General features: G+C 44.0%; 1 protein-coding gene across 2 annotated transcripts in view; it reads right to left on the reverse strand.

Annotated features, from left to right (window-relative positions):
• Myo16 (myosin XVI) overlaps positions 1 to 13746 on the reverse strand; it is a 473090-nt gene that overhangs the window by 365220 nt on the left and 94124 nt on the right. The window contains exon 1 of one of the 2 annotated variants that reach the window (XM_087900755.1): positions 6277 to 6812. The exons of the other annotated variant lie outside the window; for it this stretch is intronic. Coding sequence (XP_087756881.1) covers positions 6277 to 6304 — 28 coding nt within the window. The 5' untranslated portion in view covers positions 6305 to 6812. Of the gene's footprint in view, positions 1 to 6276; positions 6813 to 13746 lie in introns of those variants that run through there. 2 annotated transcript variants of the gene reach the window in all.

Genomic DNA, 13746 nt, shown 5'->3' on the forward strand with positions numbered 1-13746 from the left:
AGTTCTCTTCCCTCCCGGCAGAACTGGTGCCTCCCTGCGAACAGTGCTTCCTCTTAGGAAGGCATGCCATTTGCGCGTGCCTTTTCAACATCCGCTGAATCTACAGCCGTTTTCTGCAAAAGTCTACACGTGGCTACATGTCGTAACTCCTAGATAGCGAATCCCTTGAGGAATGGAAATTCATATAAACATATAAACGTAGTGCATAGCGGGATGGCCTGTAAAGGGGAGAGGATGCAGCACTGAGAAACCCCACCTGTGAGAGGAGAGATTGAGTGGCAGCCTGCGGGAGCAGAGGCATCATGCTACATTTTGGAGGAGGAGGACCAGGGTATTAGGCTACTGTGTAGGTAACTGGACATAAAGAGAAGAAGGGCTCTATGCTTCAATATAGCATGGTGTAGAGACTGACATGCAGTAACTAGATGGCAAAAAATATGAAGGGATGACTTTTTAGAGAAGAACACTGGAGGTAAAGTGAGCTCCCTGTGCAGTCATCTTGAGTGAATAAAAACACAGAAATAAAAGGTATTTTGTTATCTATCACTTTGGGAAAAAACTAAAACGTTAAAAGACAACCGTGAAGTCCTGGAGGCAAGGATGTCTCCGCTAATGTTTAGAGCATGCTCACTGCAGCCTCCAGGCGGTTCGCTTGTTGGTCTGTCTACTCTGCAGGCTGTCCCTGAGAGCTCATGTTTCTGACTTGCTCACTCCATCCTGGCACTTCCTAGGGAATCCTAATAACAGGACATAAAGAGAGTGAACAAGTCAAAAGAGGAGAAGATGGGAGAGGACAGGAAGAGGCACCGGGAACTATGCAGGAAGGCAGAGGAAGAGGATGAGACGATCCACATCTCCCACCCCTGGGGCGACAGAAGCTATAACTACAAGGTGCAGTCCCGGTGATGGTGTCGAGAGATCAGGGATCCCAGGGGAAATCCAGAGCTCTCCCCAGTCTTAAACCGAGTTGTGATCTTGTCAAAACGGCTCCTGCTTGTTAGGTCAGCACCAGGGATCTAGCACATTCTCAACTCATCACGGTTCAGACTGCTGTAGCCAGGTGCCCTTTGGAGAGGGTGTCCAGCATTTGGCACTGGGTTTTTCTGGGAATTCAAAATCAAGAGGCTAGCATGACAGGGATCCTGGTGGGGCTCTGCATTACACAATCTGGGAAGGGAAAGGCATTGTATGGTAGTAAGGATGAGGAGACAGAGGCAGACCCCCGAGGTGACTGATGCAGGGGGATTCTCAGTGGGCAGTACACAGGTGAGGGCTGCCTTCTGTGGTAGGAGATGACGTGTGAAATTACTGTAGAGAATAGTCTGGAGATCATGGACAGTGGTCATTCTACCTCTGGAGATGGCATCCCTATTGTTCCTGGTTTGCTGTTGGGCTGGACAAAGCTCCGAGTCACATTTGGAGGGTCATGTGGAATCGCTCAAGTGGCCTAGTGTCCTCCCTCTCAAGGGGTGGCCTTGGTGGTCTGGGCATGAAAACACTGGGAGCTGTGGGCAGAGGGATTTGTTCCCTGTGCTCTCCAGTTCTGCTGTAGAATTCTGTTTTCATCCCCCAGCGCTGCAGTGCAGAATTCTGTTCTGTTTGCACCCCCAGCTCTGTAGTGCACTCAGAGGACATCCCATTGGCGAACAGAGGGTCTTCTGAAGTGAATGGGAACCTGTATGGCTCAGTTTGTGGAACTACTGAGGCATGCAGAAGCTCCTAATAGACAGACATGGAATTCGCGAGCACCCCAGACCTCAGGCTCAGCACAGGAATGTGTGCACTGGGAAGAGAGAAACTACCACAGACTCTACCTACAGTTTGCATCTTGCCCTAGACTGGGGAAACCCAAATACTAGAGCCAGGAAGAAGTGCTTCCAGTCTTTGTTCTTTATATTACTGTCATTTTTAGACTTTATTTCTTTATCTTTTGGTTTCATTTGTTATAGCTCTATCTATTTTGTCTTACTCTTTTGATAAGTAATTTTTATCTCTTGCTTTTTTTCTGTTCTTACCTTATTTCATTATTTCTTCTTTTTCTTTTGTTGAATTTACTTCCTGCTATTTTCCATTTTTCTACTGCCCCATTTTATTTTACCCTTCTATTTTAATTAATTTTCCATTTGGCAGTTTGAGTTTTGCAGTCTCTTCTACACTGTTCTCACTGCTCTGCATAGGACTAGTTATGTGGCAATTGTCTTTGGTTGCTTGTTCCCATGACGCTGGATTAAGTTTGATTTGACGTTGCTACTGTTGGATGAATTCGCATTCACCCTTCTGAGTGGTTATAGGTGATAGATCCCCCCCCCCAAAAAAGAAGGCAGCTCACTAGGAATACTGCCATACAAAGCTAGAAATAAATATTAATCCCAGAAAATGCTCACAACATAGAATACAGTAGTGTGATAGACTACAAAAGTGGCTCATCCACGAGTTCATAACTATTTAATAGAAGAGCCTAAAGACATTGAAATGATTAAAATTCCCAGTAAGAATTTATTACAGTGATTCTTATTATAAATGATCTCACAGAGGGTTCTAATCAGTCCATTAATACAATAAGTAAGTCACTCAAGACTTGGAAGAGAAATTTTATAACCTAGAGAGACATTCAGTGGATAGAGACCCTAACACATGAAACGCATGGAATTCCTAGACTTGAATCAACAGATCAAATGAAAACTCCAACAAAACTTTGTCAATAAAGCAGACCAAATGAGAAAAAAGATCTCAGGTATTGAAGACACAGTTAAGGTATTATTACATTCAGACAGTAATAAAGGAAATGTAATAAGACAGTTACAATTCATGACTAAAAGACCAAATCTACGAATCTGTGATGTAGAAGAAGAAGCCAAGCTGCAGCACAAAGCCATAGAAACCTACTCAATGGATTACTGCAGAAGCCTTCTTATATCTGGGAAAGACGCAATTGTCTTTGCATAGGAGGATTTAAGAACCCAACATACTAGACCAAAAAAGAACCTTCTCTGTGTTATATTATAATTAAAGTGCTAAAATTAAATAACAAAGAAATAATACTGGCTATTTCAAGAGAAAAGCACAAGAGTTCCTTATGAAGGGGACCCCACCAGAACAACAGCAGAAGGGAACCCCACCAGAGCAGCAGCAGAAGGGGACCCCACCAGAACAGCAGCAGAAGGGGACCCCACCAGAACAACAGCAGAAGGGAACCCCACCAGAGCAGCAGCAGAAGGGGACCCCACCAGAACAACAGTAGACACCTCAGCAAAAATACTGAAGGATGGAAGACCAGGGGCTGATAGTCAGACCCTGAAACAAAATATCGGATAAAAAAATGACTAAATTCATCAAAAATTATCCTTTGAATGGGAGAATAAATATGAAGAAGATTCATCATGATAAAAGCAAACTAAAGAAGTCTACGATCATGAACAGAGAACTAGAGAGGAGATGTAAAGACTCATGTAAGGAAGACATACACAAGTGCAAACTCAGGAAGGCTCAACACCCACCAAAAGAACACACACACACACACAATAAAAGAGAGAGAATCAGATATTTTTGGCCAACTAGTCTAGCACACTGTTGACAGTGCTGTTTTGTTTTCTTAAGAGTGGTTTATTTCCATTCTGTGTCTGTGTCTATGAGTGGTTATGGGCAAGCAAGTGCAGGTGCCTGCAAGGCCAGAAGAGGGCATTAGATTCCCCAGGAGCTGGAGTTACAGGCAGCTGTAAGTCTCTCCATGTGGGGACTGGGAATCAAACCTGGACCTCTGAAGGAGTGAGAAACACTCTTAACCTGAGTTATCTCCAGCCCCACAATTTGCAGTACTGACAAGGAAGAGTGGTTTCCTACAAACAGCAGGTCACCTTTAGACTGAGGTGACATCTTTCAGAGTACATGATCTGTCATGGAAGGAGTGCTTCCCTGGATGACTGAGGAGCCTCCCTGAGCATTCATTATTGAACACCCAACACTGCCCAGTGGCTTCCTCTGCCTCACGGGACCCACATGAACTACTAAGTAAGGTAAGGTGGGCAAAAGTTCTTGCTTCTGCCCAGGAATCTGCCCACTTCCTGTGCCGCTGCTTGGCTTTGGGGGTGATAAAGCAGGGGCAGAACGTGGAGGAAGTCACACAGGCACAGAGGAGAAGGAGCAAGTATAGACGGAGAGTGCGTGAGCATTAGGTCACAATAATGGTCAAAGCCAGAAGACCTGGGGACACTGAAGGTGTCGGGTAACTCTGACCTTTGTCAATAAGACCTCCTCACAGTTCTCCTTGTTCTAGTCCTTTCTTGAGAAGCCACTAAGACCCACAGTTCTGGGCTGGAGAGAAGGTTCAATTGTGAGAAGCACTGACTGCTCTTCCCGAGGACCTGGGTTCAGTTTCCAGCACCCACATGCCAGCTAACAACTGCCTGTAACCCCTGCTCCAGGGGATCTGATGGCCTCACACAGACACACCTGCCGGCAAAGCATCAGTGTGCATAAAATAAAAATAAATTAAACTCCTGCACTCAAGAGAGCCTTAAAAAAAAAAGACCCATAATTCTATGCTATGAAACAGCCATTGGCTGCCTCTGCCACAGTAAAACCCAGCTTCTGAAGTCCACACTGGCGGTGGCTCTGGAGGGCGGTCCTCCTCCGTAGCTAATGGTTCAGGAAACAGGTGAGCTGTGAGTCCTCCCTGATTACTTTGGTAAATTCATCAGGAATGCTTTTCCCCCAAACGTTTGTAACATTTGCATTAATGAGCATTATTATTAATTCATTACGTTCATTAAATCTGCTTTGGTCTCTTCCAGTGACCCGTTGATGAGACTTGCCTAGAGCAGCCCATTAGGGTCCTGTCTCTTCCATGGGGACGAAATCCTAGTCACATCAGATACTTGCAGGAGGTAGAAGGAGGCAGGAGGGCGGCCTCATGTAACGTCTGGCCACCACGAGGTCCCTCCTCCTCCCCCAAGTCCTCACTACTCCATCCCACTGTGCTCTGCCCACGCCCCCTGGCTGCTCGCTCCACCAGGTGTGTGCTCACCTTCTGGAATGGGCCCGGGCTCCCTGGTGAAATGATGCAGGCAGTTGTGGGAATTCCCTCTCCAGAGGCTCATGAGGAACATGACAGTACCTTACTGCTGCAGTAAAACGTGAGCTGCCGTTTAGAACCCAGCCAGGGGTAATGCACAATGTGGGTTAGTAGGCCAGTCACTTAAGGGGTTAAACAAAGACTACTCCGTGCTTCTCAAATATGCGGCCCTGTCACAGCTTTTATCAGTTAATGTTAATTCCCAAATCGACAGACTGATCAGTACATTTGTTTTTTGGTTCTGGAAGCAAAGCTTCTGAGCAGGGCAATTTATTTTAATAACACAGAGCTATCACCCTCTTGTCCATTATCCAACAAAAATAAGAGCAAGACAAACTATTTCCTCCTCAAACATCCATTTCAGTGAACTCTAAGACAAAATGCAAGATCCATTTCAACCATATTCCTTCAACAAGGTGCTTAATTAACATTGGCACGTCCTTGCCTGCAAACCTGCACTCTTCCTAGCAATCTGGCCTCCAGCAAGGTCACCTGTCACTTTAAGGTCAGCTATGAACATGCAGAAGTTTTCCGAAGTGCTCAGGAGAAAAGAATTCTACTCAGCGAGCTGGGTTTGCTCTAAAAATGTCCTCTTAGTCCTTGCCACTTTCAGGAGGTTTAGGTGCAAGCAGAGTCTGGCTCAGAGCACCCTGCTGGAATTCCAACATTAAACCCATACAGAGAGCTGCTGGCTGACTGTTCTGTACCCTACAACCATCCCTGCAGAGCTGGGGCGCAGCTTCTGCAAGGTGAAGGGCACAAGGACAAAACTTCCCAGCCAAGGGAACACTGGGGAACGCAGCTCCAAGGCGAGAGAAATCACTAAATGACTTCAGGCACACATTCGCCAAGTAAGTTGTGCAAACATTATCCAGACATCTTAATAGTGTGGAAATCCTCAACAACTTTTGTTGATGTATATTTTTTTTTCTTTCTCTGTTTTTGGTATCCTACATATCTTAAGACGCTTAAAATGCAGCGTCTTAAGAATTTTTCCACCCTACGCGTTTAAAGAGAGAACTATTTTAGAATCTGAAATGAAATGGAACTCAGCCTGTCAACTACCCTTCACAGTGACCGATTCGTGCGCCACCCATCTGGATGCCACACGCCGGAACACCTGCCTTAATTTTGGCATATGTTTAAAAGAACACTTCAAAAAGACAAACGTATACACACACACACAAGTCAGCGAGTCTACTTACAGCATTTGATAAACTGATAGTGAGACATTGTCCCTTCTCAGGCGTGAATCCTGCCGTGGGCTCCAGCATTCTCTTCTGCTATGACTGCTGTCCCCAAGAAATGCATAATTTAGGGTTCCTGCTCAGGTAACCGGGCACCTCAGAAAGCATTACTAAGCAGGGGCTCCCGCTCCTGCTCTTACAGATAGCATCAAACTCTTTTTCATTCAGCAGCTGGAGTTCAGAGCAGCCCCCGGGGTGGGTTTGCGCCACTGCCGCGGCGCGCACGTGCTATCCCTGCACCCTTGATTGACACGCTCCAGTGCCACGATCCTGGGAAGGGTCGCTCGCTCTAATTGGTGCTCACGTGCGGCCACAGCCTTCCGCTAGTGTGGAGGTGTGCTGCAGTGCGGCTCTCCCTCCCAGTCCTGCGTGCTAATGGCTTCTCAACAGCTTTCAAAATGCAGAAGACTCTGCTGAGCTGATGGGTGAGGGGGTGTGCGTGCCTTCCAGGCATCCTGAATCTGACTGGGACTCCCTGTCGGTTGCCCCATAGGACGGGATTCTTAGCTGGTAGTCACGCTCATTATTTTTAGGTGCCACCAGTTGCTGTGCGTGAATATGAAATGGCCAGCCCCAGCTCAAAATAGCCCCTCCTTAGGATGGGAGTGCTTGGATCTGCCTCTAGCCAGGAAGCCCGTTCACAAGGCGGCGGCGTTTAGTTATCTATGCAGAATGCAAAATTTAAATTACCCACAGAAAGCTGTTGATCTACACAGCTTTAAAATTTAGGATTTTGCTACCTCTGCAGACTGCAATGAATTAAACTGCACAACCTAAGCCAGGGAATGAAGTTTTCCTGGGCTGCAATCAGAAGGGAACACATGGTCTCCCAGGCTCTATTGTAATAGACAGAAATGTCATATTTTAATAGCTAGTTAGCCAGAGAAGGTCATTTGTGAGCCACTTACAATGAAAACGTGTACATGGTTACTTTTGTAGGTTAATATATTTTCATTTTTAAAATATTTTTATTTATTCTTTGAGAATTTCATACTAGGTATTTTGATCAAGGATTTCCCCTCCCCCAACTCAATTTCACATTCCTGTGTCTCTTTAAAATGAAAGCATGGAGTCTAATTTGTGTTGCCTAATCATTCCTGAGCACGGGGGTCTTTCCTGGCGTGTGGCTGAATATACCTAGTATCACCCCATTAAAGAAAACCGACTCTCCTCTCCCAGGGTAAGTTTATTTACCATAGAACATATAGGACAATACTCCAGCTGGGCATCCTATATGACCAAATAAAAACCCCAGCACTGAGAACGAGTTATCTCTTTTTGAGTCACTGGCCAACAGTTTCCCCTAGATCCCAGCATTATAGGTTATTGTCAAGGCTATTGCTTACCTTCCACAGCCTGATGGTAGGACCCTCATGCTGAAGTTAGCACCCACCTATGTCGTAGAACACAGAGAAATTGAGCTGGGGCTACTGGGGAAGCTCCACCTCTACTGGCTGCTGTGCACTTTGCCAGAGGGAAGCAACCCTCATTCTCACCCAGCTACGAGCTCTGCCAGCGACTGGAGACCTGGCTGCAAGGTAGTGCATTTTCATGGTGGTCTTCTTTGAGAGGCCTCGGTCCTAATTTGTGTTGGTGTTTGAAGGCATTGAGAATGCCAGACTGAAACGTGGTGAAGGCACGCACCTTTCTGTGGCAGGGCAGAACTCTCGCGCTCCCTTACAAATAAAACCCAGTGAGTCTGTCTTTATTAATAAGATGTATAAAAAAACAGACCTGTACAGCAAGGGGTCATGAATACACTTCAGGGAACAGTGCCCTCACCATCATAATCATGCCCTGTTTTGCCTTCAAAGTTCAAATTCAGATTCTATCCACTCTCCAGAGTGTCTGTTTAGACAGAGCTTCACCCCCTTTTGTGGATGGAATATGGTACCTAATCTTCATTATATAGTTAGAAATAAGACATATAAAACTGTTGGTTAGATTTTTGGTGTTCAATAAAGTGACTGCTGAAATTAACAAGAAAAAGTATTTTATGATGTATCAAATGACCTGGTCCACACTGACTTTTTCAAGAACTAGTAAGACTTTCTGTCTTTGTTTAAGTGAATTCTTCTTTGTTTTGTTTATGTTTTTTGAGACATAGTTTCTCTGTAGCTTTGAAGCCTGTCCTGAAACTAGCTCTTGTAGACCAGGCTGACCTCGAACTTACAGAGATCCATCTGCCTCTGCCTCCCGAGTGCTGAGATTAGAGGTGTGCACCACCACTGCCCGGCTTTAAGTGAATTCTTCATCACTCACCCATTTAATAACTACAGCACCTGTGTTGCCTATAACCTGTAACATGTTAAGTGATTGTCAGGAATATAAATGTGTCTTAAAAAATCTGAAATGTAGAATTTATATATAATTTATATAAAGAATAGAGTTTTTACAATGGTCCAGCATGGCAGCAGACAACTATAAACGTCTCTAACTGACCACCAAGAAAAACACGGCATCTTCCTGTTAAATCAGCACGAGCCTCCATAGGCCCAGTGATTTCACATTCATTGGAGTGGTACTCAGTCTCTTTAAGAAACTTTCTGCCACATAGTTACCCCCTCCTCATCTTAACACAATGACAAACAGACAGGGTGCTACCTGCGGTCCTCCCTATACTTGAAGTTCTGGTCTCTGCAACTTGCATGCCTCTGAAGGTGCACAACCAGCCCATATCTTATGACACCCAAGTTCTACGATACCATAATTCACCACCTGAAAGGAAAAGTTTGAGTCCAGGAAGACATTACAAAAGTATGATTGACCGGGGTCTAACAGTCTATTTTAAATAACTTAAAGCCACCTCTGACAGACCTCTGGCCAAAGCACACCTCTGCCCTTGAGGTGCTCATTGGTGAACTGCAGATGTGTAGCAAGTTGTGCCACCATGGTGTATGAGAAACAACAACATGACTAGGGACATGGACCCAGAAACTGTGCAGAGGAGCAACCGTAGACATAGACACTCTGAGCTAAGAGAGATGAGTGTGCACACTGTGAAGAGGCTTCATTCTGGCTTGTGTGTTTGAGCTGTGTACAAGAACTGTACTGCATGTGTGATGCACATGAGCTGTGCGTAAGTTGTGCATGAGATGCTTATGAGCTGTGCATGGGGTGTACATGAGCTGTGTATGAGCTGTACATGGTTTGTGCATGAAACACACATGAGATGTACATAAGATGTGCATGAGATGCACATGTGCTGTGCATGAGCGGTACATGAGCTGCAAATGAGATGTGCATGAAACACACATGGATGTACATGAGATGTGTATGAGATGCACATGAGCTGTATATGTATGTAAGCTGTACATGAACTGTACACAAGGTGTACATGAGATACACATGAGCTGTAAATGAGTTGTATATGAACGGTCCATGAGCTGTGCATGAGCTTTGTATGAGCTATGCATGAACTGTACACAAGCTGTGTATGAGCTGCACATAATCTGTGTATGAGTTTTGTATGAGTTGTGCATAAACTGTGCATGAGGTGCGTATGAGTCTTGTATGAGTCATACATGAACTGTACGTGAGCTCTGCATGAGCTGTGTATGAGCTGCATACGAGGTGTACATGAGCTGTGCAGGAGCTTTGTATGAGCTGTCTATGAGCTGTACATGATTTGTGTATGAACTATGTATGGGATGTACATAAACTGTACATGAGATGTATGTAGACTGGGCATGAGATGTGTTTGAGCTATGTGTACATGTCATTTCTACACATTCTCAAGTTGTCTTGGATTGACTTTGGAACTTTGTGTTCATTTTGTAGACCTCTGAGTACATGCCCAGCCAGAAGGGATGCATCTTCCTTTCCCCATTCCTATCAAACAAGAACTAGTTCCTTATTCAAGTGGAACTATGATAGGAACATAAATTGGATTCCATTAACTTTCATAATATTGGACAAAGAATGACTTAAAATTTATTGCATTTCCTGAAATATAACTTTCCTAAGAAACCCAGCTCTGGGAGAAATCACAAAGATGACATCGCAGCTCTTTGAGTCATGTATTTTATGGATAATATCAGATTTGATGGCAGCAGTGAGGCAGAGCTAAGGCTGGAATAGATATATTCCTAGAAATTAATTTATATTGTGGAATTGGTCATTAAGCATAATATTAAATACAAGCATTTGAAGGGAATTGGTTTCCACTGCCAGAAAACTCATGACAAATAAAACACAAGTTACTTTATTATTTTGCAGCATTTTTACAATACCCTGTTGTTATTGGTGAAGATGCCAAGAATATTTCAAAAGCGCTTTATATTTGTTATGCATCAAACAGCTGCTCACTGTGGACACTGTTTCTGACACAAACACAAACTATTTTTTCTTTTAAATGAAATCATTATTACACCAGGTATTTTTCTCAAATAAGATAGATTATTCCCCAACTCTTAAAAAAAGTGACCCTAGAGTGCTGCAGGGCTGACAGGCATTTGGCAACGTACATTTGCTCATGAGGTGTGTTTACTGTGTCCCGGATCAGACAGCTCACCCCAGGTCTTCCGAGAAACTGTATTACAGCCAATACAGGATGGAACCCAGTTTCCAATCTTTTGGTAGATAATGTCTCGTCCAATAGTTCATTCATTTTCACATAGTATTCAGTGACAGAATTAAAGACAGAAACCCTCAAATGTCACCACCAGTAGAGAGCACGTGCTCAGTGGGGGTGATGGTCAACTTCTTTACCATCGTGATGTGGTTTAGATCCACTAAGGACACAGCTCCGAGTCTCTGGGAAGAAATTTCCAGAGAGTGGTTTAACTGAAGAGGGAGACCCACTTTGAATATGAGTGTCATCCACCATATGGGATGAAAAGCAACAAAGAAGACAAGCTAAACATGAGCAGTTCATTCTTTATGATTCCTGTCTTCCAGGTTTGTATGGGTGGGGAAAAGCACAGTTTTGCCTGACTAGAGGCAAGGCAGGGGCAGCTGTGCGCTGCCCTCTATGTATCACCAGAGTGCTGACATGCTAAACAAAGCTTTTATGCCTCAGAGAGAATATTAACATGTTAACATGTCAGAACCAAGAGTATCCCCACCCTTATTCCGCTGTTGTCATAGAGTGGCCATGTAGAGAAAGAATGCACATCTAAGACTGCTCCAAATCAGGCTCATGGATGCTCTTTAAGCAACAACACATGTGTATAAATGAGCTTTGATGAGGACACATGGGTTCAGATGCTTGCTGCATGTTCTCATTGCTCGTTTGGGGCATCTGGTCAACCGCATGCCTCTTGAAATTTTTTCCCTCTAATGGAAATAAAATGTTTTGAATTTTCTCTAGCATCTAAGTGGGAACATTTGTGAGGTACTTGTGTATATTTTTTCACTTAAATGCAAAGCAAACTTGAAATCACTGCAGCATGCATGTTAAATTGAACTGGGAGGGGCCCCTTCTCTCCCTCCCACTAACGTTTGAAGTTGAACCCACATTTGTTTATCCTAACAGTGGAGTGAATCAGAGCAGAGTGTTGTTAGTATATGACTGTGCATGTACGTGTGTATGTGTATGTGTGTGCGTGTGTGTGTGTGTGTGTGTGTACGTACTGTGTGGGCAAGCAAAGTAGTGATGGAATATTCTCTGCCTCTTGGCTCATTTGGAAGAAAAACAGTTGTCTGTTTACTGAAAATAATACAAGTATTCTTGGAAAAGATAAAATAAATTTTGAACAAGTTGTGTATAGGAATCTCTTTTCATATTTCCCAACTGATAGATAATGAACTATAGAACATATACATGCCTGTGTTATTCATATATACACACATACATATATACACCCATAATACATACATACATACACACACACACACACACACACACACATACACACACACACACACACACACACACACACACACTTACTGTGGGAACCTGGCTAGCCTCGGCAGCTCCCGTCTTTGCCTCCAAGTGCATGCCACTGCACCTAGCTACAGACTTGTTTTTTTCAGTAGTTTTAATTTAATTGCCCTTCTACCCATCATTCAGATTTTATATCAAACTCAATTAGCCTACACATGTATTTAAGCTTAAACATCTCAGCATTCTTGCAATCCTGTATTTTATTTTTTTCCCTTGTACTAAGCAACTCAGTGTTTCAGTGCAGGGTTTTCTATGTTTCCTGGGGTCAAATGAAAGCCTCTTTCTTGCCAGGTATTATTTGAAGCTAAAACCTTGAGTTTCCTTATTTCCATCAAAGTCTAAAATATCATTGAACATTCAGGTCACAAGGAAAGAGCCACAAGAACCAGACAATGCCAACCTATTCTAGGGTATACCACTGGAGAAGGTTTGGGAGGGGGATGTTTCACTGAAGGTTGATGGCAAGACACTCAGTCAAACAGGACTTGTGGCTGTCTAGGACAAAAGAGGAATGGGCAAGCAGAAGACGGCCCTTTCTCCTCATCTCTGTACCCCTCTACTTAAAACCTATGGTGTTTTAGAGAGTGTAGAGGCAAACAGACAAGCCTGACTGTGTACAATAAACAAAAAACAATCACAATGTGCCAGACATTTCTGCCTAAATATTCACTCAGCTAATGCTCCTAAGTAAGCAATATAGAGACCACTACTGCTCTTCAATTAGTAGTAAATAAAGGAACAGAGGCATGAAGACTAAGCAAGCAAGTGTGAGCACTCGGGTATGAAAGAGCAAGACCATGCTCACCATGAAGTTCCCATCAAAGGGGCCAATTTGACCGTGGAGGATCCCTGCATCCCATCTGCGGTCAATGTCAATTTAAAGCTGACTGTTAGATATTGCATGCATCATGTTCTACAACTCCTGGCCTCACTTTCCTTCTGTTTCCCAGGTTCATTCCTACCTCCTTTTCAACTACTCTCCTTGCCTTTCAGTGCTAGGTGAACCTCAGCCCTTCCTGTTAGACACTCGTAGAGAAGGAGACAAGATAAAAACATGGATACAGAAGAGACACAGGAAAAGATGAGGAGAGTCACAGGCTGTAGAAACATCAGGCTCAAGGGTGGAAGGAGGATGCACAGCATCTCTCTCCCCTCCCTGCTCCTTTCTTCTGGGATTGCTTGCTAGTTCTGCCTCTATATCCTCCATGACATTACATATATACATACATCATACATTACAGCAGATGTATGTACCAGGGGCACCTCCTGTACATGTTAATGGGGTGCTGACATCACAATGTTTACTTTACCACCTTTGAGTGTCCAGCAGGATAGAGAACACAGCAGAGCCTATTGTGAATATAAAGAAAAAGGAGGTGTGAGAAGACGATTTACAAACAGTCTCGGCATGGTGTTATCAACTTTAAACCCAGCTTGGAAGGCAGAGGCAGAAGGATTCTGTGAGTTTGAGGCCAATCAATCTTGTCTCCAGAGGGAGTTCCAGGCTGGCCAGAGCTTACATAGTGATACCCTGACTCAAG

Source organism: Myodes glareolus, chromosome 23 (assembly GCF_982192425.1).
Source record: "Myodes glareolus chromosome 23, mMyoGla1.1, whole genome shotgun sequence".
Classification (NCBI taxonomy): domain Eukaryota; kingdom Metazoa; phylum Chordata; class Mammalia; order Rodentia; family Cricetidae; genus Myodes; species Myodes glareolus.